This window comes from Oncorhynchus tshawytscha, linkage group LG31, assembly GCF_018296145.1.
Source record: "Oncorhynchus tshawytscha isolate Ot180627B linkage group LG31, Otsh_v2.0, whole genome shotgun sequence".
Taxonomy (NCBI): Eukaryota; Metazoa; Chordata; class Actinopteri; order Salmoniformes; family Salmonidae; genus Oncorhynchus; species Oncorhynchus tshawytscha.
Window position 1 is genome coordinate 254486 of NC_056459.1, and position 26956 is coordinate 281441.

The 26956-nt window shown below is 46.0% G+C and overlaps 1 protein-coding gene across 8 annotated transcripts in view; it reads left to right on the top strand.

Moving 5' to 3' along the window:
- The first annotated feature begins 938 nt into the window (after positions 1-938).
- LOC112229997 (tripartite motif-containing protein 46) overlaps positions 939-26956 on the top strand; it is a 35362-nt gene continuing 9344 nt past the window's right edge. For 2 of the 8 annotated variants that reach the window (XM_042310095.1, XM_024396195.2), the window contains exons 1-9: positions 940-1417; positions 6203-6412; positions 7097-8424; positions 14763-15027; positions 15215-15368; positions 16614-16812; positions 16903-17049; positions 17441-17536; positions 18062-18315. In XM_042310095.1, coding sequence (XP_042166029.1) covers positions 8398-8424; positions 14763-15027; positions 15215-15368; positions 16614-16812; positions 16903-17049; positions 17441-17536; positions 18062-18315 — 1142 coding nt within the window. In that variant the 5' untranslated portion in view covers positions 940-1417; positions 6203-6412; positions 7097-8397. The other 6 variants (XM_024396191.2, XM_024396190.2, XM_024396192.2 and 3 more) reach the window with 6 other exon arrangements.

A 26956-nucleotide genomic window follows, 5' to 3' on the forward strand; every position in this document is an offset into this window, starting at 1 on the left:
TTTTCTCTGCTACCGCATGGCAAGTGGTACCGGAGCGCCAAGTCTAAGACCAAAAGGCTCCTTAACAGATTCTACCCCCAAACCATAAGACTGCTGTGCAATTAATCAAATAATCAAATTTTTGTACACTGCTGCTACTCGCTGTTTATTATCTATGCATAATCGGTTCACCCATACCTACATGTACCTATTACCTCAACTAACCTGTACTCCTGCACACTGACTCGGTACCGGTACCCGTGTATATAGCCTCGCTAGTGTTATGTTATTGTGTTACTTTTTATTATTTTGTATTTTTTACTTTAGTTTATTTGGTAAATATTTTCTTAACTCTTCTTGAACTGCACTGTTGCTTAAGGGATTGTAAGTAAGCATTTCATGGTAAGGTCTACACTTGTTGTATTCAGCGCATGTGACAAATAAAGTTTGATTTGATGCTAAAATGGACTTTTGGGCATTAGAGTCCTCTATACATCTCTATGGGTTGACCCACTTGATGGGAATTGTAAAGTGGCTCATATAGCAAGAATCGCGACACTGCCCCCTCTGAATGCACCTTCCAGTTTTTTACTTCTCCGCCCCTTCACACTTCGGTGGGGCAGGGAAGAGAACCTGGGTCGCTGGATTGAAAGGCAAACACCATCGCGCTAATAGGGTTAACGCACCCGGTGGGAATTGTGAAAATGACTCATATAGTGATGATCACTACAATATGGTATCTTTGCTGTTAATAAATGGGCCAAAGACCCAAGTACGTTTTGTAAAGCATTTACGAACATTTGCAATCCCACCTGACAGTGGTAAACAGGCATGTCCTGTTTACCATTTTTTTTACAGCAGTAATTTATTATGTAAAATATACATTTACCTGAGGCCACTTTAACATGGTTTATTAGGCTACACATGCTCTGACTACTGTAGCCCTTACCCCCGCCCCATTATATTGCAGTGTACCAGCAGAGACCTAAATCCCTGAAGCGTGGCACGGTGTCCAAGGTTGATGCGATTCCGTAAAGGAGAGCGGGAGAAATCTATCAAGAGGGCGGGAGTAGCCTATCAAGCGCATAATCTGGCAAACACTCTGAAAGGGGTGTGTGCATTTTCATGATCGGATTATCGTTTAGACCTAAATTTAATTCCATTTGGAATGATTGTTCTATTGCGTTGTATAATGTAAACTATAGCCTTACGCGCTTGCGTCCATTTCCAATTTTATTGCGCAAAACATATGCCGTATTAAAGCAAGGCCTTCTCCATCTAAATAACGTGATCATCCAGGAGTTATGAATATCTATTTTGCAATATTTGCCTTCATGGCACCTGTTGTTATTGTTATGATAACGGTAGGGGTATCATGTGTAATTCATCGAAGGAGGCACAGTCGGATTGAACGCTCACTTCAATGATGGACGCTCTGGTTCGTGAGTAGCCTGTGTCTGTGATCGTGTCAGTGTGTGATTTGTCTGTGTTTACACGTGTTGTTGTTTTCCCGTTGTAGTTATAGCCTATGACATTTTATAGGCTAATGATGATGCATGCAGACAAATCTTCCTTTCACCCCTCCTTGTGGCGGGCAGAAATACCCCCCACCCCCCCCCCCCCTTCAGTTTCTATCCTCTCCGGGAGCATCGCTCCGATTACCATGGAAGAAACCTTCCTATCATGGCGGCTAGATTCCAGGTGAAGGTAAGAAATGCGCTGTTCTGGTAACCAAGCCGGTAACAGACAGACATCGCATTGCACAGCAATTTGCGCTGTAATAGGCTATTTGGACAAATTGCTTGTGAGGACCAGTGGTATGTGGAGGATCCTGCCTGCACTCTAAAAAAACGTTGTTTTTATGGTGATTAACTGTCTGCCAGTAAATTAGGGGAGACCAGGGTTGTTTGTAACATAGGATAGTTGTAACACTCTCAATATCTCCAATCAGGAACAAGCTAGAATTATGTGACTGGCTGTGCACATGCTCAGTTTAGTCCTCAACCCTCATGTGAAGAAACACGGACCTGTGATAGACAGCAGATTTCATTGACAAGAATCTGATTTGGAGGTAAGAAATACTTTTTTAACCAAAATTGTTTTTGTGATGGCATTACTTGCATTGTAGTTAGATTCACCAAACTTGTATCAGGTTCATAACCAGTGTGTGTAGATTGATGTAAGATAACAATGCAAGGGTCAGGGTTAGTTGTAACAAGCCTTCAGGGGTATGGGTTCAGTGCTGGGAATGCAAATTATGGGCCTGTCATGCCAAATAGTGTCCGTCCCCCGCATCGCAATACGATTTGATGTGATTGTCTAACAAGTTAGAAGACAAGGGTTGTTGAAATACTAGTCTAAGTACATTTGCTCTGTTTTCTTTCTCTCTGTTTCTCTCTCTCTCTCTCTCTCTCTCCGTCTCTCTCTCTGTCTTTCACTCTCTTCCCACCTCCCGCTCTCCCTCTCTCACTTTCATCCTTTCTCACTTTCTTCCTCTCTGTCTGTCTGTCTGTCTGTCTGTCTGTCTGTCTGTCTGTCTGTCTGTCTGTCTGTCTGTCTGTCTGTCTGTCTGTCTGTCTGTCTGTCTGTCTGTCTGTCTCTCTCTCTCTCTCTCTCTCTCTCTCTCTCTCTGTCTAGCGAAGAAACCTAGCTAAGGGCAGTTGGAGCTACCATAATTGCTCACACCTATCCATTTGATTGATCAAGGTTAACTTGTAGCTAGATACCTTAATATGACAGACAGATAACTAAATGTATAGCTAGCAACACGTAGATGACCAACCAGATGGCTAAGTGTTGAAAAACAGTTGTTCAATAAATCCTTCCAGTGATCTAATTGAAGTTAACTATTAAACTTTACCCTGTGAATTTCTCTGCCCTACGAATGTTGCGACTCTTGTTCGAGATCAGCGATGCCTTCATAATATTCCACCTGATTGGAAAGATAAAACAAAATCTCAGAGGGATGCCATTAAAGTGCAAGCTACATACATTCAGAAAGCTACAAAAACAGTTAGCTATCTATCGTTAGCCAAATAAAACTGTCTGGCTAGCTAGCTGACAAATCAGGCTGAAGTACAGTGCATTCGTAAAGTATTAAGACCCCTCACCCTTTTTCCACATTTTGTTATGTTACAGCCTTATTCTAAAATGGATTAAATAAAAAATGTTCCACATCACTCTACACACAATACCCCATGGTGAGAAAGTGGAAACAGGTTTTTAGGCATTTTTTGCTAATTTATTGCAAATAAAAAACAGAAATACCTTATTTACATAAGTGTTCAGACCCTTTTCTATGAGACTCTAATTGAGCTCAGTGCATCCTGTTTCCATTGACCATCCTTGAGATGTTTCTACAACTTGATTGGAGTCCACCTGTGGTAAATTAAATTGATTGGACATGATTTGGAAATGCACACGTCTATATAAGGTCCCACAGTTGAAAGTGCATGTCAGAGCAAAAACCAAGCCATGAGGTCGAAGGAATTGTCCGTAGAGCTCAGAGACAGGATTGTGTCGAAGGCACAGATCTGGGGAAGGGTAATTTCTGCATCATTGAAGGTCCCCAAGAACACAGAGGCCTCCATCATTCTTAAATGGAAGACGTTTGGAACCATCAATATTCTTCCTAGAGCTGGGCGCCCGGCCAATCAGGGTAATTGGGGGAGAAGGGCCTTGGTAAGGAAGGTGACCAAAAACCTGAAGGTCACTCTGGCAGAGCTCCAAAGTTCATCTGTGGTGATGAGAGAACCTTCCAGAAGGACAACCATCTCTGCAGTACTCCACCAACCAGGCCTTTATGGTAGAGTGGCCAGACGGAAGCCACTTCTCAGTAAAAGGCACATGGCAGCCTGCTTGGTGTTTGCCAAAAGGCACCTAATGGACTCTTAGACCATGAGAAAGAATATTCTATGGTCTGATAAAACCAAGATTGAACTTTTTGGCATGAATTCCAAGAGACACTTCTGGAGGAATCCTTGCACCATCCCTATGGTGAAGCATGGTGGTGGCAGCATAATGTTGTGCGGATGTTTTTCAGCGGCAGGGACTGGGAGACTAGTCAGGATTGAGGGAAAGATGAGCAGGGCAAAGTACAGAGAAATCCTTGATGAAAACCTGCTCCAGAGTGCACCCGACCTAAGACTGGGGCGAAGGTTCATCTTCCAACTGGACAATGCAGGAGTGGTTTTGGGACAAGTCTCTGAATGTCTTTGAGTGGCCCAGCCAGAGCTCGGACTTGAACCCGATCAAACATCTCTGAAGAGACCTGAAAATCGCTGTGCAGTAACGCTCCCCATCCAACTTGACAGAGCTTGAGAGGATCTGAAGAGAAGAATGGGAGAAACTCCCCAAATACAGGTGTGCCAAGCGTGTAGCATCATCATACCCAAGTACTCAGTAAAGGGTCTGAATACTTAAATGTAATATTTATTTTAATTGTATTTATTTTTGCTAAAATTTCTAAAAACACATTTTGGATTTGTCATTATGGGGTATTGTGTATAGATTGATGATTTAATTTTTAAAAAATCAATTTTAGAATAAGGCTGTAACGTAACAAAATGTGGAAAAAGTCAAGAGGTCTGAATACTTTCCGAATGTACTGTAAATACATAGCTAGCGATGTCAATCTAAAATCAATCTAAAAACAGCTTACATTTTTTTCTTCCTTATTTGACAATATTTTCTTATATAAAGACAAATATCAAAGAGAGAGTTTTTTTCCTTTTCAGTATTTTCGGTCTTCTGAAGCAGTAGGTAGTCAGCAGGTATTCACCGTAAAAACAACGTCCTTGTAGAGCGATTCTGAGGTAATATATTTGCGCGGACCGAGTGAGCACTTATGGGGTGAAATAGATCTAGAACGTCGTCCCTCTTCCGCGACGCTACAAGGTAAAATAGAGCCAAGCAACCAGCATAGCAAAGGACTCTTTGTTTCATTACGTAGGCCAGTCAGAATTTTGAAGTTCAAGCAACAGCCCTATCAATGGAACCTAGAGGTCATTGAATCCCATTGTGACGCAGGGGGAAGGGACACTTTTTGGCATGACAGGTCCCACCAAGCCTGTACCCCAGGAATACCCTACCACTGTCACAACTGTGACTCTGATTCAGTGAGCATGTCCAAGATTCAGTCACACACACACACACACACACACACACACACACACACACACACACACACACACACACACACACACACACACACACACACGCACAGCACCCCTCTGTCTCTCTCAAACTCACTCACACACGCAAACACAATGTGCACACACACCACAAACATTCAGCTGTTTTGTTCAGTTGTTGTTTAGTTGTCAGATGTTTTTGTTTAGTTGAGAAGGGACAGTTAATGGAGTGTAAAAATAATAAACATTTTATGATTTGTATTATTTTATTATTTCTGCCACACAAAAATATATGTTAAACATGGCAATGTTATTCTCATGGTCTGAATAAAGGATTTCAATATTTTGTTGCATGTCATGATTTATGCAATTTTGCAAACTGTTACGTTTCACCCCAAGCCCTGTTACATCTAACCCGGGAGGTGGTGTAAATTGTCATTTCACTCCTTGTATTTGAGGAAAAAGTCACACCTCTTCAGTTTGATTTAGAGAAATAACACCCTTACCAATTTGTAGCAGATGTAAGTTGTTCGTATCAAATTTTGAATTTAGTACCTCAAACAATCTCTGAGAAATTGACAAAAATGCAAAAAGTGTTACAGCCATCCCTGGTCTTCCCTACATACCATTTTTTGGGGGGGGATTTTTTTTAATCGGCTGATTAGACTGAAGAACAAAATAGTACATTGATCATTAGGGTAGAATGCAGGAAGTAAATACTTTTAAAGATTTTTGAGAAATTATTCTTCTGTTAATGATTTTTTTCCTTAAAGTGTACTATTCATATCTGTTTAGTTCTTTACCTACACACTCTACTTTGTCATAAAAATACTTAGAATGTCTCAAACATGAACATTAATTTACTGTTCATGCATTCACAAGAATTCAAATGTCAGTTACTTGTGTGATAGCATCCTCCAGTAAATGTATCAATTTAACATGTATATTCTGCATGTGGTAAATTCCTACTTACATTACTGTATGTAGTTTCACTTACTGACTTAGTCCTCTTTATTCCGATGCAAAACTTAAGGCATTCCACAAGTAAGCTGCTTGCCTAGTAGCCTACTTATAATAGTTTCCACCCCCAGGATCACCATCACCCTCAGACACCATGGCACAGCCCACATCCCCAGGATCACCATCACCCTCAGACACCATGGCACAGCCCACACCCCTGGAAGCCTCCCTGGAAGCCATCATCATGACATTCCACAAGCATGCTGACAGTGGAGATTCCATGACCCTCAGCAAGAAAGCTAACCAACCTCATCAAGGTAGAGCTGTCCATCATCGCTGTGGTGAGTCACTGCAAGACCTCGGGCCAGTTTCCCGAACACAGATTAAGCCTATAGTCCTGAACTAAAAAGCACTTTCAATTAAGATTATCAGTTGAGCATGCCTTTTTTTGTGAAGATGGGATCCGCAGTGAGGACACGGCCGGCCCAACCGCTGTTGTTATTTTTTTGTTGCTTTGTTGACAATGCATTGGTGAGGTGCGTCGTGCAATGTGATAAAAAGGAAATGCAGTACGTATTGTGCTGTTCTATAGCGCGTGCAAGGATATCCGAGTGAAAAGTATAAATTGTTTGCAGTAACGTTTTTTGTTGTAATATCGCAAACGGTCGTGCCAGTTTTAAAGTCCAGTACTAGGCTTAATCTGTGTCTGGGAAACTAGTCCTTCACAAACTAGCAAATGCTATTTTTTATTGTTATGTGTTGTGATTTTAATAAAACATTTACATGAAATAAAGTTGAATTGAGATTGACTGATTACAATGCATGGAGTCTCATTCATTTAGTCGCCTACTAAACAGCAAAGTATAGATATCCTAATGTATTGTATTGTCTTCCTAGTGATCCCCCCTTTCACGTTCTGTGGACATGTGCGAAATGTCAGCCATTCAGTGCGATTGACAACAAAATACTGAAATCCTAATGTATTGCGTCTTCCTTGTGATCCTGTATTACGTTGTCATGAGCAGAAGGGTGGTCCTGAAGGGGATGACCTGGTGACGATGCTGGACCAGGACGGCGACGGCGCTCTGAACTTCATGGAGTACCTTACCCTGATTGTAACCCTTGCCTGCATGTGCAACTGCGTCCTGAAAGAGAAAATGTGTTTGCATTTCATGAAAAAACCTGCCTGCTTCCATCTGCTTTCTACAGTGTATTGCATTAGGCCTACATGGCACACTAATGTCTCATATCTCATTGAGTACATTGGGTAAATGCCCTCCTCCCTGTGTCCACACGCATGCACGCACGCCCGCACAGACACAAAGGGTTGCATAACTCGGCAATAATGATGAGACTGATCCTCAAACACATTTACCCACATGGATTCGTTGTCAGAAAGTAGCTCAGTTGGTAGTGCATGGCGCTTTCGACAACAGGATAGTGGGTTTGATTCGTGGGAACACCCGTTGTAAAATGTAGGCGCGCATGACTAAATCGCTTTGGATAAAAGCTTCTGCTATAAATGGCGTATATTGTTAGATTATATTAAGATCTCAAGAATGCTGCTAAACAGAGCATAGCATGTGAGATAGTAAACAGTGTGTGTAGGCTATGTGTAGGCCTAAGTATTTACCTTGATATGTTTTATCTTTGCTGCTAATAAATGGGCAAAATCCCCAACCAAAGATCCACGTTTGGAACGTGGTTTGTTTTGCACACGTTTATGAACATTTGCAATCCCGCCTGTGCTATAGACTCTAGTGTACTTTTTACAATTCTGTTTATAAAGCTGTAGCAATTTTTAAAGTAAAACAAATAAATAAATTGATGTCACTCTTTTTAGTAACAGGCCGGGTTTATTACGCATGCTCCGACTACTGAAGTCCTCACCCCGACAGAGACGGAAAAACTGAATCGTGGCAGAATTTCCGAGGCTGATGTGATTCGGTAAATGAAGGTTGAGAGACGACTAGGCGGGGAGTAGCCTACCAAGCGCATAATCTGGCAGGATTTGGAATGGTGTGTGTACTTTCATGTTCGCTTTCATTTAATTTGGTTACAAATTCCATTTCTCTCTTCCATTTGGCTTCATTTTTTATTTTGTTAAGGTTTTTTTGGAGGTTGTAGGCTCATGCGCATGCGTCCATTTCCAATAATGCGCAAATGTCTATTATGGCTAAATACGCTATATTGATCCAGGAGTTATGAATATCTATTTTGACGTTTTTGCCTTCATGCCACCTGTTGTTATTGTTATGATAACGGTAGGCCTATCATGTCTAATTCATCGAAGAAGGCACAATCGGATTGAACGCTCACTTCTTCAATGATGGACGCTCTGGTTCGTATTAGTGTGAGTAACATGTATCTGGTCATGTCAGTGTTTTGTATATGTTTACATGGTTTGTTGTTTCCCCGTTGTAGTCTACTAATAGCCTATTACATGTTATAGGCTAATGATGCAGGCAGTAGCCTAAAGCCTTGGCTACCAGAAACAGATCACCATTTATTTTCAGGTGTATGATTCGCCCCCATATGCATCTGTCGGACCCCTCTTATTAGTCTACGACATAATTTCCAATATTTAACACGGCTCAATGTAACACATTGGTATCTTTTTTTAGGTGATATAGGCCTGTCTATACACTGTTTTCTAGCTAATCTATTCCCCTTCCACCCCATTCCTCTACCTTGAATGTGGTCATGAATTCGTTATGATGGCCGAAATATTCTTCAACCTAGACCAAAAGGAAACATATATTTATGTTTTAAATAAAACTATCATTTACCATACTATTCCCATTAGGCAATATTACAATTTCCATTGAATTCACCTGCAAATATGTGGATACCTACCAAATGTATTGAACCACTTATAGGCCTTTTATAGGCGTTGCCCTTCTTGGGCAACATTATTGAGAGCTAGGCTATGTATATATATTTTTGGGGTGGATAACAAACATGCTAAAGAAATGTAGACCATATGCCTACTCAAATGCAACAATAAGACACACTGGAAACAAATAAAGAAGCCGTGCAACTAAAATGCTAGGCGTTTTGTGCATGCTCCGGGGATGCGCAGGGACCACGGATGCTCGTTACCATGGAGACGGGATGCAGGAAAGCGGCGCGGTCTTGCGCAGCAGAGGGGGAGATAAAAAAAACTAGGGTACCGAATATTGCACAGCGCAATAGGCTAACCTAGTTTTGAAAAATAAGAACAATGAGAGACTGAAAATAACTATTTTTTACGCACTATATTAACAGGAATGAAAAGGGAGTCCTTAAATATTTGCATCTCACAATTCTCCCATGCCACACCTTGTGGCGGGGCAGAAATACCCCCCCCGGCTTTCAGTTTCTACTATCCCCTCTGGGTGCGTCGCTCAGATTACTATGGAAGAAACCTTCATATCATGGCGCCTCGATTCCAGTTGAAGGTAAGAAATACGCTGTAGCACAACGCGTGTTCTGGAAACCAAACCGGTGACAGACAGACATCGCATTGCAAATCAATTTTTTCTGTAAAATGGAATATAGGTCCTATTTGGAAAACTAATTTATGGGCGTCAATAGATTGTAGCCAGTGTAGCATAGCCTGTCTAGCCTATTGCTAATTTCGTCACCGGCTGTTTTGAACAGAACAAGAAATGACAGGACGGATTTAACATTGGTGAATGACAGCGAGACAGGATCTCTAACCCTGTCCTGCTGGTAAATTATAAATTATCTTTCTTTAACCTCCAGGTCTGCATGTTTTTTTATGATGTGATGTGTGTGTGGATTGTTTGGTATTGCTTCATATAATACAAAAAAAAAATCGCTTTGGTGCAATTTCAACAAGTAGGCTGGCTATGTGGTACATTTTCACAACTGTAAACACAAAAATCCAAACGAAAATGGCTCATGTTTCAAAACTCTAAGCACATTTTAAATTGACTGAGTACAACAAATGAATGCACAGTCACTTGTTAATTGCATCAAATCACTCTTTCAAGTTGGATACATATTCAATCGAAGTATCTGCTTTTCAAAATGCAATAAGCCTACTTTTGATATGATGTTCTTGTCATTTGTTAACAATACAATTAACTATCATTTAATCAAACTGCTCAGAACTGTTAACTGCTGGACCAAAGGTAGTGTATAGTTAACGTATATACTGTACACTGAACAAAAAAATAAACACAACATGCAACAATTAAACATATTTAACTTACATACAAGGAAATCAGTCAATTGAAATAAATTCATTAGGCGCTAATCTATGGATTTCACATGACTGGGAATACAGATATGCATATGTTGTCATGGATACATTTAAAAAAAAGGTAAGGGTGTGGATCAGAAAACCAGACAGTATCTGGTGTGACCACCATTTGCCTCATGCAGCGCGACACATCTCCTTCGCATAGAGTTGGTCAGGCTGTTGCTTGTGACCTGTGGAATATTGTCCCACTACTCTTCAATGGCTGTGTGAAGTTGCTGGGTATTGGCAGGAGCTGGAACACGCTGTCGTACACATCGATCCAGAGCATCCCAAACATTCTCAATGGGTGACATGTCTGGTGAATATGCAGGCCATGGAAGAACTGGGACATCTTCAGCTTCCAGGAATTGTGTACAGATCCTTGAGACACTGACTGGGCCGTGCATTATCATGCTGAAACATGTGGTGATGAATGACAAGACAATGGGCCTCAGGATTTCTTCAAGGTATCTCTGTGCATAAAAATTGCCAATTGATAAAATGCAATTGTGTTTGTTGTCCGTAGCTTATGCCTGCCCATACCATAACCCCACTACCACCATGGGGAACTCTGTTCACAACGTTGAAACCACTCGCCCACACTGCGCAATACTGCCCGGCAATCTGCACGGCATAGTTTAAACCGGGATTCATCTGTGAAGTGCACACTTCTCCAGCTTGCCAGTGGTCATTGAAGGCGAGCATCTGCCCACAAGTCAGTTATGACACCGAACTGCAGTCAGGTCAAGACCCTTGTGAGGACGATGAGCACGCAAATGAGCTTCCCTGGGACGGTTTCTGACAGTTTGTGCAGAAATTCTTCTGTCGTGCAAACTGAAGAACCAAAAAGGGTTCTGCAAAGGGTTATTCTATGGGGACAGCCGAAGAACCCTTTAAGGTTCTGGACAGCACCCTTTTTTCCCTAAGAGTATAGTGTACAATGCACTGCTGAAAGATCTGGGTTGTATATAGCAATATATTCCACTCGCTATCTGAATTTCATTGATGCACTGTAAGGGAATACATTTTGTCAAGCAGATAGATAGGTGGTACTGCGTCAGTTGACAAGTCACGTAGAAAACGTGATCTTGTACAATCTTGCATGGGGCAGAAAACACTATGCTACGTTTTTAGCAAACTGCTTCACAATACCCCTATTTCTGATGATTTGTCCTACGTACAGTGGGGAGAACAAGTATTTGATACACTGCCGATTTTGCAGGTTTTCCTACTTACAAAGCATGTAGAGGTCTGTCATTTTTATCATAGGTACACTTCAACTGTGAGAGATGGAATCTAAAACAAAAATCCAGAAAATCACATTGTATAATTTTTAAGTAATTAATTTGCATTTTATTGCATGACATAAGTATTTGATCACCTACCAACCAGTAAGAATTCTGGCTCTCACAGACCTGTTAGTTTTTCTTTAAGAAGCCCTCCTGTTCTCCACTCATTACCTGTATTAACTGCACCTGTTTGAACTCATTACTTGTATAAAAGACATCTGTCCACACACTCAATCAAACAGAAAATGGAAGAAGTTCAAGATGACGGTCAATCACCCTCAGTCTGGGGCTCCATGCAAGATCTCACCTCGTGGGGCATCAATGATCATGAGGAAGGTGAGGGATCAGCCCAGAACTACATGGCAGGACCTGGTCAGTGACCTGAATAGAGCTGGGACCACAGTCTCAAAGAAAACCATTAGTAACACACTACGCCGTCATGGATTAAAATGCTGCAGCGCACGCAAGGTCCCCCTGCTCAAGCCATCGCATGTCCATGCCCGTCTGAAGTTTGCCAATGACCATCTGGATGATCCAGAGGAGGAATGGGAGAAAGTCATGTGGTCTGATGAGACAAAAATAGAGCTTTTTGGTCTAAACTCAACTCGCCGTGTTTGGAGGAAGGAGAAGGATGAGTACAACCCCAACAACACCATCCCAACCGTGAAGCATGGAGGTCTATAAAATTATAGACTGATCATTTCTTTGTCAGTGGACAAACGTACAAAATCAGCAGGGGATCAAATACTTTTTTCCCTCACTGTAAGTGCTGTTCTTAAGCGTCCACACAACGCAGAGTGCCTGGATACAGCCCTTTAGCTGTGGTATATTGCACATATACCACAAAACCCGGAGGTGCCTTATTACTATTTTAAACTGGTTATCAATGTAATTAGAGCAGTAAAAATAAATCTTTTGTCATACCAGTGGTATATGGTCTGATATACCACAGCTGTCAGCCAATCAGCATTCAGGGCTTGAACCACCCAGTTTATATTGTTGCTTAAATCATATAATCAAATGCAGTTAATGTAACTCAAGTGGATGTGATTAGTTTAGAAAATTCAAAGGGAGGTTGTTATCCTCTTCCTCTCCCCTCTCCCCTCTGCAATCAATATAATGGATATGTTAGGTTAAGTGGTTTTCAATATAATCTGTCTGATTCAATTGTGTCAGTGTGTGTGTGTGTGTGTGTGTGTGTGTGCGCGTGTGTGTGAGTGAGTGTCAGTGTGAGAGTGAGTGTGAATGTCAATGTGTGTGTGTGTGGGTGTGGGTGTGGGTGTGTGTGTGTGTGTGTGTGTGCTATCAGTGTTAATGCATTCCTGCAGCAGTTACACTCTCATAAAAAAAGGGTTCCAAAAGGGTTCTTTGGCTGTCCCCATAGGAGAACCCTTTTAGGTTTAATGTTGAACCCCTCTGTAGAAAAGGGTTCTACCTGCAATCAAAAATGGTTCTTCAAAGGGTTCTCCTATGGGGACAGCCGAAGAACCCTTTTAGGTTCTGGATAGCACCTTCGCTGCTACAGTTTACAGGGGGATTTCCTTCATTCATTCACTCACTCATTCACTCATTAATTCATTAATTTCCTTCACTCAGAGTAGGAATGCTGATCTAGGATCAGGTCCCCCCTGTCCATGTAATCTTACTCATTATGATCTAAAAAGTTAAACAGCTAGAATCTAGCCGCTAGCTGTTTTAGCCAGAGCTTTATGTCTCAGACCTCTGTCAAGGGCAACCACAGAAGCAACACACCTAGTCTTGGACCTATCAGTGCCCACTGTCTAGCTCTAAGGGACACGGTATATTTAGCATTACAAATGCATTTCCTCCATTCATCCTTCCGATCTAGGTCTGTATTCATAAAACGTCTCAGAGTAGGAGTGCTGGTCTTGGATCAGATCCCACTGTCTATATAGATCTTATTCATTATGCTTGAAAAGGCTCAACTGATTCTAGATCAGCACTTCAGCAGGAAACTTTATGAATACACCCAGGTATGGTGTGTGTGACAGCAGGGAGCACCCGTCTATACAGCAGAGGTGTGTGGAATGAACTCATCGGGACCAGGGGTCACACACACACACACACACACACACACACACACACACACACACACACACACACACACAAACTCACATACACACACACACTCCGGATCAGGCGTGTGCAGGAATTACAAAACGTCAGGTCCTCCTTCCTTATTGATATTTAACGCATCTCACACTGTTTTGACAGCCCATTGAGGACAGCTATTTATAAAGCCCACTGTCATAATGTCACATGTTAACACTTAGCTAGAGAAATCTCTGCCCTCTCTCACGCTACGGCTGCATCCCAAATGGCACTCTATTATCTATATCAGGGGTATTCAACTCTTACCCTACGAAGTCCGGAACCTCCTGATTTTCTGTTCTACCTGATAATTAATTACCCTCACCTGGTGTCCCGGTCTAAATCAGTCCCTGATAATAGGGGAACAATGAAAAAATGCAGTGGAATTGGCCTCGAGGCCCAATAGTTCAGTTCGATGGCCCTATATAGTGCATTCTTTTTTACCAAGGCCATAAGACTCTGGTCAAAGTTAGTGCACTATATAGGGACTAGGGTGTAATTTGGGATGCCAGCCTATCTCTCCTCCTTCAACCTCTCAGCCTCTCTGTATCTCACTCAGTTACCGAGACCGCTCATCTCCTGTGCTCTGTGTTCTCGTGACTTGCATGTTTATGGATCTTGAGTGCTGCGGTTTATTGTAGTTGGTGGTGCAGCTATTTGTTTTATTTCTATAACTCTCTTCAATTTTCTTCATGTCATTCCTCTGTTTCTGTCCCGTACATACTTCGGTCTCTTTTCAAAAAATGTATTATAAATTCATCCCTGGACCCCCTCCTTTTTTGTTGTTGTCTTGGTGGGTTCATTTTAGTTCAATTAATTACAGTAATTCCCTTGAATATCAATGTAGTAGAGACTCCCCATTTACATTACATTTAGGTCATTTAGCAAACACTCTAACCAGAGCGACATACAGTAGTGGCCCACAACCCTGACCTTGCAAGCGCCATGCTCTACCAACAGAGCGACATGGGACAGCCTTAGCTCTGTCTATCTGCTGTACCTGTGCGATTCATTGACTCTACCCATCTCCCTCCTCCCCAGTCTAACATGAAGAGCATGGAGCGCGAGCTGCATTGCCCGGTGTGTAAGGAGATCGTCAAGCAGCCCGTGGTCCTGCCGTGTCAGCACAGCGTCTGTCTGATGTGTGCCTCCGAGGTCTTGGTTCAAAATGGCTACCCTCCTCCGGAGTTGCCGCCCGAGCCCAACTCTCCTGCCTCCACCCCCAACACCCGCTCTCCCCACCAGGCACGCAGGCCCATGCCCAGCAAGGCCGACCATAGACCCATTGACCGCGTGCTACGTTCAGGTAATGTTTGTGTGTGAGTGTGTGCACATGAGAGAGAGTGTGTGTGTCTTTAGATTCAATGTTGAATGTGACGATCAATAGGACTAGTCTGGGGATGCGATGGGAATACACACATCCTTCTCTGATTCTTGTTTTTACTCTATTCTCATCCACACTTTACCCATCCCCTCTCCCACCCTGTATCCAGGATTTGGGACCTATCTGTCGCCGGGGCGACGGCGTAAGGAACCACCCCATGCAATGTTATTTCCATGCCCGCCCTGTGGGAGGGAGGTAGAGCTGGGAGAGAAGGGTCTGACTGACTGCCTGCGTAACCTCACCTTGGAGCGCATTGTAGAGAGGTAACACACACACACACTTATACACACTTACACTTGTACATGCACGCACGCACACATGCGCGTATGCACAATCATATGGAGTGGAGGTGTCGGTTCATGGTCTTGTGAGCCCTTACGTGAAAAATTGAGAATTTCACGTGATCTTATGTGAAGTTAATGTGATAACATGCAAAACACATGATCAAATTTGGTGTTCCGAAATGACGTTTTCACATGATTTTCTGAATTTTCCATGAAATCATGGTTCTTCTGTAAGGGAGGATGTAGCCCTCCCTGCCTGCAAAATCAGTGTCACCATCGGGAAGGAATTTCTGTTTCCCAAGAGGTTCAGATCTCACATTTGAGTCATTTAGCAGACACTCTTATCCAGAGCGACTTACAGGAGCAGTTAGGGTTACGTGCCTTGCTCAAGGGCACCTTGACGTTTTTTTCACCTAGTCGGGGATTTGAACCAGCGACCTTTCAGTTAGTGGCCTAACCTCTTAACCGCTAGGCTACCTGCTGCCCCTGACACACACACACGTGCACACACGTGCACAAACACACTCAGACAAAGATACATATAAAAACAGCGTTCACACTGTGTGGTGGTCGGTTGTTACATGCCTCTATGCTGCAGGGTAGACTATAGTGTAACATTTCACTTAGTAGCAGCTTTAGCCCCTTAAATAGTGAGTGAGAGAGCGTGTCCAAGTTCTGCGTCCCAAATGGCACCCTGCTAAAAAGTAGCGCGGACCCTGGTCAAAAGTAGTACACTACATAGTGGGAATAGGGTGCCAAGTGCTGACTCTTGTTAATCAGCGTGAAGCTGCGTTAGAGAGGAAGCTAGCAGAGCTCCTGCAATCTACTGCAGCAGGACATACACTGCACTTCCACTGGACTACTGCAGCAGGACATACACTGCACTTCCACTGGACTACTGCAGCAGGACATACACTGCACTTCCACTGGACTACTGCAGTGTAACTGCAAGCAACTTATTTCCCCCTATACAGTAATCTCTTTATGATATTTATCAGCATGTCTTACCCATCCACTCTCTCTCTGTCTTGGCACCGTTTTCTCCTTCCACAGTATTCTTTTTTGTCTCTCTTTTTTTCCACTTCTTTTCGCCCTCACTCACCGCCTTTCCACTACGATCCAGCCCTAATTCGCCCAATGCTCTCTCTTTCTCTCCCCTATCCTCCTCCCTTTAATCGTTCCCCTCTCCTCCCCCCCACTCCCTCTCTCCCCTCCTCCTCTCAGGTACAGACACACAGTGAGCCTAGGCAGTGTGGCTGTGATGTGTCAGTTCTGCAAGCCTCCCCAGTCCCTGGAGGCCACTAAGGGCTGCGCCGACTGCCGAGCCAGCTTCTGTAACGAGTGTTTCAAGCTCTACCACCCCTGGGGGACACCGCGCGCCCAGCACGAACACGTCCAGCCCACCCTCAACTTTAGGCCCAAGGTGAGGCCTGCCTCTCTCTCATCCCTCTCTGTCCTCTCTCATCCCTCTCTTCTCTCCTCTCTCTCATCCCTCTTGCCTCTACTCCTCCAGGTTCTGTCGTGTCCTGAGCATGACCAGGAGCGTCTGCACTTCTACTGTAGGACGTGCCAGCGGTTGCTGTGCCCGCTCTGCAAGCTGCGCCGCATACACGCCGGGCACAAAGTGGCGCCAGTCGCCCAGGCCTACCAGACTCTCAAGGTGGGCATCTGGGTGCAATAGCTTAATTGGTTATAGCATGGTTCCTGCATTGGCCTTATACTGTATAATATACTGAATAATGTATGTAATACCATTAAGCTGCTTTGCATAAAAGTATCTGCTAAATGGCAATAGTTGTTATACTCAGTGGCATTAGTGGATATCACATGCAATGGAGATTGGCCCTCAATGGTTGGTGGTTAGTCTAGTAGTACAGTGCATGACAGGAAAGGGGTAAGAGTAGCCATTGAACTGCGGGTTTAGATTGTCCAGTGTGTAAGAGATGAGTACAGTTAAAGTGTAGTGTAATACAGAGCTACTGTTGTGCATTAGGATTTAAGTCTGGTCTGGGTGTTAAACTCTTTGTTTGTTGTCACTGTTTATTTGTCAGGACAAGATTACCAAGGAGATGAACTACGTTCTGGCCAACCAAGAGACGGTGCTGGGCCAGATCACACAGCTGGAGAGTGCCATCACTCAGACAGAGGTGACTAAATAATACTGCAGTCTGCAGAGCTCCAGAAATACCCCACCAGAGGAGTATACTACCAAGCAGGATCAATGAGTTAGCCAGCTAACTTTGATAAAGAACCAGCAATAACTATAGATTTTCTGGTTTGTGAAGAAAGTTCAACTTCGACATGTGTTTTTGGTTGTTGAGTCAATTAGACCATGGCCATTTCAAGTTATTTCAGAATATTTAGGTAAATTAGGATCATTGATCCTATTGACCACACCACGATGGACAACATTGTTTACCACAGTAAACATCATATGCTACTGTATTCTGTATATAAAATATCTTGCTCTATGGTCCTAACCTGTGTGTTGCTGTGTAACACATCATCTCTGTGGTCCACCTAACCTCTCTGTGTGTTGCTGTCTGACTGTTGAACTGCGTAGCCAGTGTTAATCACAGAATGAAATAGAACACAACTCGAGAATAATATAGATTCATATACAGTATATCTCTATGGTCCTAACCTCCCTGTGTGTTGCTGTCTGTCCCCAGGCCAACAGCGTAGCGGCACGGGAGCAGCTGTCTCAGAGCGTGAGGGACCTGACTGCCCTCCTCGCCGAGCGCCACGCCTCATTGACCGAGGCCCTGGAGAGGGCGAGGCAGAAGCGGGGCGAGGCGTTGGCGGGCCAGGTTGCGGAGAGGCGGAGCCTGCTGGAGCATGCAGGCCTCATGGCGTTGTCCCAGGAGCTGCTGAAGGAGACGGACCCGCCCTGCTTCGTCCAGGCAGCACGCCAGACACACAGCAGGTACACACAATAGGTCTGACTGGCTGAACAGCAGACAGCGTGGCAACTTAAACAAATAGCACCCTATTGTTATACAAATAACACCCTATTCCACATAGGGTTCTGGTCAAAAGCACTGTAGGGAATAGTGTGCTATTAGGGACGCATACCCAGGACTCTTTAACTCCCTAGTTTTGTTGTTTGTTCATTTTTCTGTTCCTTTGTTTGTTTGTTTCTCTGTTATTGTTCCGTTTCTACTCCCACTCCTTCTATCAATGTCTATTGTCTATGCTTCTTTCCTTTTTCTGTGTGTTTTTGTTGCTCATCCCACATCACCAGCAAAATAACAAATGGACACAAGAGGGAACCATTATACCTGTTAGATCAAAATAACATGGCGTTGTTTTAGTGATGTTGTTCTTTGTTAAACTCAAAAAGAAACGTCCTCTCACTGTCAACTACGTATATTTTCAGCAAACTTCACGTGTAAATATTTGTATGAACATAACAAGGTTCAACGCCTGAGACATACACTTAACAAGTTCCACAGACGTGTGACTAACAGAGATGGAATAATGTGTCCCTGAACAAAAGGGGGGTCAATATCAAAAGTAACAGTCAGTATCTGGTGTGGCCACCAGCTGCATTAAGTACTGCAGTGCATCTCCTCCTCATGGACTGCACCAGATTTGCCAGTTCTTGCTGTGATATGTTACCCCACTCTTCCACCAAGGCACCTGCAAGTTCCTGGACATTTCTGGTGGGAATGGCCCTAGCCCTCACCCTCCAATCCAACAGGTCCCAGACGTGCTCAATGGGATTGAGATCTGGGCTCTTCGCTGGCCATGGCAGAACACTGACATTCCTGTCTTGCAGGAAATCATGCATAGAACAAGCAGTACGGCTGGTGGCATTGTCATGCTGGAGGGTCATGTCAGGATGAGCCCGCAAGAAAGGTACCACATGAGGGAGGAGGATGTCTTCCCTGTAACGCACAGCGTTGAGATTGCCTGCGATGACAACAAGCTCAGTCCGATGATGCTGTGACACACCTCCCCAGACCATAACGGTCCCTCCACCTCCAAATCGATCCCCCTCCAGAGTACAGGCCTCAGTGTAACACTCATTCCTTCGACGATAAACGCAAATCCGATTATCACCCCTGGTGAAACAAAACCGTGACTCGTCAGTGAAGAGCACTTTTTTGCCAGTCCTGTCTGGCCCCAGCGACGTTGTTGCCGGGTGATGTCTGGCGAAGACCTGCCTTATAACAGGCCTACAAGCCCTCAGTCCAGCCTCTCTCAGCCTATTGTGGACAGTTTGAGCACTGATGGAGGGATTGTGTGTTCCTGGTGTAACTCGTGCAGTTGTTGTTGCCATCCTGTACCTATCCCGCAGGTGTGATGTTCTGATGTACCGATCAAGGGGCAGGTGTTGTTACACGTGGTCTGCCACTGCAAGGGAGGTCAGCTGTTCGTCTTGTCTCCCTGTAGCGCTGTCTTAGGCGTCTCACAGTACGGACATTGCAATTCATTGCCTTGGCCACATCTGCAGTCCTCATGCCCCCTTGCAGCATGACTAAGGCACGTTCACGCTGTCACGAACGTCGTAGTGAGGAGACCAAAGAGCAGCGTGATGTGAATACATCCATTTAATGATAGATGAAAACAAACACGAAGTACACTAAACAAACAAACAAAATATCAAAACGAACGTGAAGCTATACTACAAACGTGCAGACACAGGCAACTAGACATCAACAATAACCACGAAATACCCAAAGAAGATGGCTGCCTAAATATGGTTCCCAATCACAGACAACGATAAACAGCTGCCTCTAATTGAGAACCAATCTAGGCAACCATAGACATGCATAAACACCTAGATGGTAAACAACCCCATAAACCTACAAAACCCCTAGACAGTACAAAAACACATACAGTGGGGCAAAAACGTATTTAGTCAGCCACCAATTGTGCAAGTTCTCCCACTTAAAAAGATGAGAGAGGCCTGTAATTTTCAACATAGGTACACTTCAACTATGACAGACAAAATTAGAGAAAAATCCAGAAAATCACATTGTAGGATTTTGAATGAATTTATTTGCAAATTATGGTGGAAAATAAGTATTTGGTCACCTACAAACAAGCAAGATTTCTGGCTCTCACAGACCTGTAACTTCTTCTTTAAGAGGCTCCTCTGTCCTCCACTCGTTACCTGTATTAATGGCACCTGTTTGAACTTGTTATCAGTATAAAAGACACCTGTCCACAACCTCAAACAGTCACACTCCAAACTCCACTATGGCCAAGACCAAAGAGCTGTCAAAGGACACCAGAAACAAAATTGTAGACCTGCACCAAGCTTGGAAGACTGAATCTGCAATAGGTAAGCAGCTTGGTTTGAAGAAATCAACTGTGGGAGCAATTATTAGGAAATGGAAGACATACAAGACCACTGATAATCTCCCTCGATCTGGGGCTCCACGCAAGATCTCACCCCGTGGGGTCAAAATGATCACAAGAATGGTGAGCAAAAATCCCAGAACCACATGGGGGGACCTAGTGAATGACCTGCAGGGAGCTGGGACCAAGGTAACAAAGCCTACCATCAGTAACACACTACGCCGCCAGGGACTCAAATCCTGCAGTGCCAGATGTGTCCCCCTGCTTAAGCCAGTACATGTCCAGGCCCATCTGAAGAGAGCATCTGCTAGAGAGCATTTGGATGATCCAGAAGAATATTGGGAGAATGTCATATGGTCAGATGAAACCAAAATATACCTTTTTGGTAAAAACTCAACTCGTCATGTTTGGAGGACAAAGAATGCTGAGTTTCATCCAAAGAACACCATACCTACTGTGTAGCATGGGGGTGGAAACATCATGCTTTGGGGCTGTTCTTCTGCAAAGGGACCAGGACGACTTATCCGTGTAAAGGAAAGAATGAATGGGGCCATGTATCGTGAGATTTTGAGTGAAAACCTCCTTCCATCAGCAAGGGCATTGAAGATGAAACGTGGCTGGGTATGACAATGATCCCAAACACACCGCCCGGGCAACGAAGGAGTGGCTTCGTAAGAAGCATTTCAAGGTCCTGGAGTGGCCTAGCCAGTCTCCAGATCTCAACCCCATAGAAAATCTTTGGAGTTGAAAGTCTGTGTTGCCCAGCAACAGCCCCAAAACATCACTGCTCTAGAGGAGATCTGCATGGAGGAATGGGCCAAAATACCAGAAACAGTTGTAACGGTTTTCTAGTGGTGATGAAAGAGAGTCGGACCAAACTGCAGCGTGTCGATTGCGATCCATGTTTAATATAACAAAGAACCACGAACTTACAAAAAAACAATAAACGAAACCGAAACAGCCTATCTGGTGCAAACTAACAACGAGTACACATAGGACACTAAGGACAATCACCCACGACACCCTCAAAGAATATGGCTGCCTAAATATGGTTCCCAATCAGAGACAACGATAAGCATCTGCCTCTGATTGAGAACCACTCCAGACAGCCATAGACTTTGCTAGACAACCCACTAAGCTACAATCCCAATACCACCACCAAAACCCCAAGACAAACACACCACAATTACAAAAACCCCATGCCACACCCTGGCCTGACCAAATACATAAAGATGAACACAAAATACTTTGACCAGGGCGTGACAGAACCCCCTAAGGTGCGGACTCCCGAACGCACCTCAAAACAATAGGGAGGGTCCGGGTGGGCGTCTGTCCATGGTGGCGGCTCGGGCGCGGGACGTGGACCCCACTCATTTAATGTCTTAGTCCCCTCTCCCTTCGTCCCTGGATAGTCCACCCTCGCCGCCGACCATGGCCTAGTAGTCCTCACCCAGAACCCCACTGGACTGAGGAGCAGATCGGGACTGAAGGACAGCTCGGGACTGAGGCAGCTCGGGACTGAGGGGAAGCTCGGGAGTGAGAGAAAGCTCAGGAGTGAGAGGAAGCTCAGGAGTGAGAGGAAGCTCAGGAGTGAGAGGAAGCTCAGGAGTGAGAGGAAGCTCAGGCAGGTTGATGGATCTACCAGATCCTGGCTGGCTGGTGGTTCCGGCAGATCCTGGCTGACTGGCACTTCTGGCGGATCCTGGCTGACTGGTGGGTCCTGGGAGACTGGCGGATCCTGGCTGACTGGCGGATCCTGGCTGACTGGCGGATCCTGGCAGACTGGCGGATCCTGGCAGACTGGCGGATCCTGGCAGACTGGCGGATCCTGGCAGACTGGCGGATCCTGGCAGACTGGCGGATCTAACTGATCCTGGCAGACTGGCGGATCCTGGCCGACTGGCAGATCCTGGCCGACTGGCAGATCCTGGCCGACTGGCAGATCCTGGCCGACTGGCAGATCCTGGCCGACTGGCAGATCCTGGCTGACTGGCAGATCCTGGCCGACTGGCAGATCCTGGCCGACTGGCAGATCCTGGCAGGCAGACTGGCGGATCCTGGCAGACTGGCGGATCCTGGCAGACTAGCGGATCCTGGCTGACTGGCGGATCCTGGTTGACTGGCACTTCTGGCGGATCCTGAAAGACTGGCGGATCCTGGCTGACTGGCGGATCATGGACTGGCGGATCCTGGCTGACTGGCGGATCCTGGCTGACTGGCGGATCCTGGCTGACTGGCGGATCCTGGCAGACTGGCGGATCCTGGCTGAATGGCGGATCTAACTGATCCTGGCAGACTGGCGGATCCTGGCCGACTGGCAGATCCTGGCCGACTGGCAGATCCTGGCTGACTGGCAGATCCTGGCCGACTGGCTGGCGGATCCTGGCCGACTGGCAGTTCTGGCGGATCCTGGCAGACTGGCGGATCCTGGCAGACTGGCGGATCCTGGCAGACTAGCGGATCCTGGCTGACTGGCAGATCCTGGCCGACTGGCAGATCCTGGCCGACTGGCAGTTCTGGCGGATCCTGGCAGACTGGCGGATCCTGGCAGACTGGCAGTTCTGGCGGATCCTGGCAGACTGGCGGATCCTGGCAGACTGGCGGATCCTGGCAGACTAGCGGATCCTGGCTGACTGGCGGATCCTGGTTGACTGGCACTTCTGGCGGATCCTGAAAGACTGGCGGATCCTGGCTGACTGGCGGATCATGGACTGGCGGATCCTGGCTGACTGGCGGATCCTGGCTGACTGGCGGATCCTGGCCGACTGGCAGTTCTGGCAGATCCCGGCTGACTGGCGGATCTGGAAGAGTCTGGTTGACTGGCAGATCTGGAAGAGTCTGGTTGACTGGCAGATCTGGAAGAGTCTGGTTGACTGGCAGATCTGGAAGGGTCTGGTTGACTGGCAGATCTGGAAGAGTCTGGTTGACTGGCAGATCTGGAAGAGTCTGGCTGACTGGCAGATCTGGAAGAGACTGGCTGACTGGCAGATCTGGAAGAGTCTGGTTGACTGGCAGATCTGGAAGAGTCTGGTTGACTGGCAGATCTGGAAGAGTCTGGCTGACTGGCAGATCTGGAAGAGACTGGCTGACTGGCAGATCTGGAAGAGTCTGGCTGACTGGCAGATCTGGCGGCGCTGGGCAGCCTGGCGGCGCTGGGCAGACTGGCGACGCTAGGCAGACTGGCAGTGCTGGGCAGCCTGGCGATGCTGGGCAGACTGGCGATGCTGGGCAGACTGGTGGCGCTGGGCAGACTGGCGACGCTGGGCAGACTGGCGATGCTGGGCAGACTGACGGCGCTGGGCAGACTGGTGATGCTGGGCAGACTGGCGGTGCTGGGCAGACTGGCGATGCTGGGCAGACTGGCGATGCTGGGCAGACTGGCGATGCTGGGCAGACTGGCGATGCTGGGCAGACTGATGGCGCTGGGCAGACTGGCGATGCTGGGCAGACGGGGGCACTGGCGGCGCTGGGCAGACTGGCGGCACTAGCTGCTCCATATAGGCTGACAGCTCTGGCGGCTTCTTACAGACTGACCGCTCTGGCGGCTCCGTGCTGACTGGCAGCTCCTTGCAGACTGGCAGCTCCTTGCAGACTGGCAGCTCCTTACAGACTGACAGCTCCGTGCAGACTGACAGCTCCGTGCAGACTGACAGCTCCGTGCAGACTGGCTGCTCCATGCAGACTGGCTGCTTCATGCAGACTGGCAGCTCGGGCTGCTTCATGTAGACTGACAGCTCTGGCTGCTCCATGCGGACTGACAGCTCTGACTGCTCCATGCAGACTGACAGCTCTGGCTGCTTCATGCAGACTGGCAGCTCTGGCTGCTCTATGTAGACTGGCTGCTTCATGCAGACTGGCAGCTCGGGCTGCTTCATGTAGACTGACAGCTCTGGCTGCTCCATGCGGACTGACAGCTCTGGCTGCTCCATGCAGACTGACAGCTCTGGCTGCTCCATGCGGACTGACAGCTCTGGCTGCTCCATGCGGACTGACAGCTCTGGCTGCTCCATGTAGACTGGCTGCTTCATGCAGACTGGCGGCTCGGGCTGCTTCATGTAGACTGACAGCTCTGGCTGCTCCATGTAGACTGGCTGCTTCATGCAGACTGGCAGCTCGGGCTGCTTCATGTAGACTGACAGCTCTGGCTGCTCCATGCAGACTGACAGCTCTGACTGCTCCATGCAGACTGACAGCTCTGACTGCTCCATGCAGACTGACAGCTCTGACTGCTCCATGCAGACTGACAGCTCTGGCTGCTTCATGCAGACTGGCAGCTCTGGCTGCGCTGAACAGGCGGAAGACTCCTGCAGCGCTGTGTCGGAGGAAGGCTCTGGCTGCGCTAAACAGGCGGAAGACTCCGGCAGCGCTGTAGAGGAGGAAGGCTCTGGCTGCGCTGAACAGGCGGGAGGCTCCGGCAGCGCTGTAGAGGAGAAAGGCTCTGGCTGCGCTGAACAGGCGGGAGGCTCCGGCAGCGCTGTAGAGGAGGAAAGCTCTGGCTGCGTTAAACAGGCGGGAGACTCCAGCAGCGCAGGAGAGGAGAAAAGCGCTGGCTGCGCTGAACAGGCGAGGCACACTGTAGGCCTGATGCGTGGTGCTGGCACTGGTATGCCGTGCATGCTATGCCAAGCCCACACCTTTCTCTCTACTCTGTCCAATACATCCTCCACACTCTCAGACTCAGCACTCTGCTTCGCCGACAGCTCCAATTCCATCCATGGCTCTGCCCAGGGTCCTTGTCCGTCAAGGATCTCCTCCCAAGTCCATTTATCCAAAGAGTGCAGCCTCTCCCAATGCTGCTGCTGCCTCTGTTGCTTCTCCTGCTGCTGCCTCTGCTCCTGCTGCTGCCTTTGCTGCTGCTGCTGTTGCTCCTGCTGCACCTGTCGCTTCTCCTGCTGCTGCTGTTGCTGCTGCCTCTGTTTACCACGCCGCTTGGTCCTTGGTTGGTGGGTGATTCTGTAACGGTTTTCTAGTGGTGATGAAAGAGAGTCGGACCAAACTGCAGCGTGTCGATTGCGATCCATGTTTAATATAACAAAGAACCACGAACTTACAAAAAAACAATAAACGAAACCGAAACAGCCTATCTGGTGCAAACTAACAACGAGTACACATAGGACACTAAGGACAATCACCCACGACACCCTCAAAGAATATGGCTGCCTAAATATGGTTCCCAATCAGAGACAACGATAAGCATCTGCCTCTGATTGAGAACCACTCCAGACAGCCATAGACTTTGCTAGACAACCCACTAAGCTACAATCCCAATACCACCACCAAAACCCCAAGACAAACACACCACAATTACAAAAACCCCATGCCACACCCTGGCCTGACCAAATACATAAAGATGAACACAAAATACTTTGACCAGGGCGTGACAACAGTGTGTGAAAACCTTGTGAAGAATTACAGAAAATGTTTGACCTCCATCATTGCCAACAAAGGGTATATAACAAAGTATTGAGATAAACTTTTGTTATTGACCAAATACTTATTTTCCACCATAATTTGCAAATAAATTCATAAAAAATCCTACAGTGTGATTTTCTGGATTTTTTTTCTCATTTTGTCTGTCATAGTTGAAGTGTACCTATGATGAAAATTACAGGCCTCTCTCATTTTTTTAAGTGGGAGAACTTGCACAATTGGTGGCTGACTAAATATGTTTTTGCCCCACTGTACATCACCCATGTCACACCCTGACCTAACCAAAATATATAAAGAAAACAAAGAATACTCAGGTCAGGGCGTGACCCACGCAGATGAGCAGGGACCCTGGGCATCTTTCTTTTGGTGTTTTTCAGAGTCAGTAGAAAGACCTCTTTAGTGTCCTAACTTTTCATAACTGTGACCTTAATTGCCCACCGTCTGAAAAGCTGTTAGCACAACCGTTCCACGGGTGCATGTTCATTAATTGTTTATGGTTCATTGAACAAGCATGGGAAACAGTGTTGAAACCCTTTACAATGAAGATCTGTGAAGTTATTTGGATTTTTATGAATTATCTTTGAAAGACAGGCTCCTGAAAAAGGAACGTTTCTTTTTTTGCTGAGTTTAGTTGTGCTCCAACCGGTGTTCACTGTTTCCAATGATAGTTTGTCTGACTGACACTGGATCCGTGGCATGAAACATGTACAGTGCCTTCCGATCTACACACAAATACCCCATGATTTCACAGTGGAATGTTTATGTTTTTAGAAATTTATAAAAAATGAAAAGTTGAAATGTCTTCAGTCAATAAGTATTCAACCCCT